Source organism: Fukomys damarensis, unplaced genomic scaffold (assembly GCF_012274545.1).
Source record: "Fukomys damarensis isolate Sample0158 unplaced genomic scaffold, DMR_v1.0_HiC HiC_scaffold_13, whole genome shotgun sequence".
Classification (NCBI taxonomy): Eukaryota; Metazoa; Chordata; class Mammalia; order Rodentia; family Bathyergidae; genus Fukomys; species Fukomys damarensis.
In genome coordinates this window covers 37,734,238-37,736,241 of record NW_022900925.1, presented here as the reverse complement: position 1 = coordinate 37,736,241, position 2,004 = coordinate 37,734,238, and the positions used below count along the sequence as shown (strand labels likewise).

The 2,004-nt window shown below is 58.0% G+C and overlaps 1 protein-coding gene across 1 annotated transcript in view; it reads left to right on the top strand.

Moving 5' to 3' along the window:
* LOC104870125 (junction plakoglobin) overlaps positions 1-2,004 on the top strand; it is a 27,848-nt gene that overhangs the window by 17,971 nt on the left and 7,873 nt on the right. Inside the window, exons 7-8 of the mRNA XM_010635548.1 lie at positions 17-226; positions 1,844-2,000. Of these exons, the coding sequence (XP_010633850.1) occupies positions 17-226; positions 1,844-2,000 (367 nt within the window). The remainder of the gene's footprint in view (positions 1-16; positions 227-1,843; positions 2,001-2,004) is intronic.

The following is a 2,004-nucleotide window of genomic DNA, read 5'->3' as shown; positions in this document are numbered from 1 at the left end:
CCCTGCCGTCCCGCAGCCGCCATGGAGGTGAAGAACCTGGTCGAGCGGCCCATCAAGGTGACGGAGTGGCAGCAGACCTACACCTACGACTCGGGCATCCACTCGGGCGCCAACACCTGCGCGCCCTCCGTCAGCAGCAAGGGCGTCCTGGACGAGGACGAGGCCTGCGGGCGCCAGTACACGATCAAGACCACCACGTACACCCAGGGCGCGCCCCAGGGCCCAGGTGGGGCCTCCCAGTCTCCACCAGACCGGAGAAAGAGCCTGCCCCTCGCCCGACATTGGGCAGGCCCAGCTGGGGCCCAGGGAGTGGCGGGGTGGCCTGGGGGGGCACCGGGGGCCCCTTGCCGGTCTGCTGGCTGATCCTGGGGGGGCTTGGCAATCTGCCTGCCTTGCTCTGGGGGCGCAGAGGGGTGGTTGGGATCCCCCCGTCTTCAGCGCATCTGATCTGAGGCAGGGGACTGCCTCGCGGCCCTCAGGGCCCAGGCTTCTCTGTAAGGCTGGGGAGTTTCACGCCCCCCCTTGCCGGGATGTAAGAATTAATGAGAAAACAGAAGTGCCTCATTCACTCCCACACTTATGATAGGGACTCCAAAAATATTAGCTTTTTTTTTCTTTTTTCTTTTTTCAGGAGTGGGTTTGAACCAGAGCCTTTGTGCTGAGCTACATCTCTAACTTTTCTTTTCTTTCTTTTCTTTTTCTTTTTTTTGTTTTGTTTTTTTGAGACTGACCTGGATCTCACCATGTAGCCCAGGCTGGTCTCAAATTTACAGTGATCCTCCTGCCTCAGCCTCCTGAGTGCTGGGATTACAAGTGTGCGCCACCATGCTGGGCTTTCTTTCTTTTTTTTTAAAGTAGGAAAATTTACTGGGGAATAAAAATAGGGAATGAGAGACTGGAGGGATCCTGAAGGGGCTGCCTCATCCCCAGCCTTAACATTTATTTTTAAAAAATTATTTCTTTGTTTGAGGTAGGATCTTGCTATGTAGCCCAGGCTGGCCTTGAACTGTCAGTGATCCTCCTGCTTCGGCCTCTCGAGCGCTGGGATCACAGGCGTGTGCGCCACCACGTGTGGCTGCCCAGCCTTCTTACATTGGTATTTTGAGACAAGATTTTATTAAGTGGCTAAATTGTCCGGGCTGGGCTCAAACTCGCAGCTCTGCCTCACCCTTGGGAGTGCTGGGGGCACAGGTGTGCGACCCACCAGGCCTGGCCTCACTGTTCTCTTCTCTGTCTGCAGCGTGTGGGGTGGAAATGCTGTCCCTGAGCTATCCCAGGCCCTGTCCTTGTTCAGAATCATCACGTGTGTGTGCCGCGGTGGGTGGTTTTTTTTTTTTTTTTTTTTTTTTTTTTTTGGTTTTTGGAGACAGGGTCTCACTAGGTAGTTGAGACTGACCTGGAACTCACTCTGGGGCCCAGGCTGGTCTCGAACTCACAGCGATCCTCCTGCCTCGGCCTCCCAATTGCTGGGATTACAGGTGTACGCCACCACCGCCCCCCGGCCCCTCACCCCTGCCCAAGACTTTAGAGACAGGTTCTTCCTCGGCATCCCTTATGCAGCCTTGAGCTCACTGTGCAGCTCAGGCTGGCCTCCAACGAACTGGGGGTGATTCTCCTGCATCACCAAGCCCCGCATGGGACTGTTCTTTCGCGAGCAGGTGACAACTATGCTGACCTTTAACTGCCATAAGGAGACCCCCTTGCCTGACACAACAGGGGGCTCCACGCTGCAGATAGGGAGCCGGGGCGGTGCCGCCCATGCGACAGAGGCTGTGGTGCTCTGGGGTCAGCCGGCCGGGTGGGCGCTGGTCTTGGTGCCTCTCAGCCCCGCCTCCCCTCCCAGGTGACCTGGAGTACCAGATGTCCACCACGGCCAGAGCCAAGCGTGTGCGGGAGGCCATGTGCCCCGGTGTGGCAGGCGAGGAGAGCTCCCTGCTGCTGGCCACGCAGGTGGACGGCCAGGCCACCAACCTGCAGCGCCTGGCCGAGCCGTCGCAGCTGCTC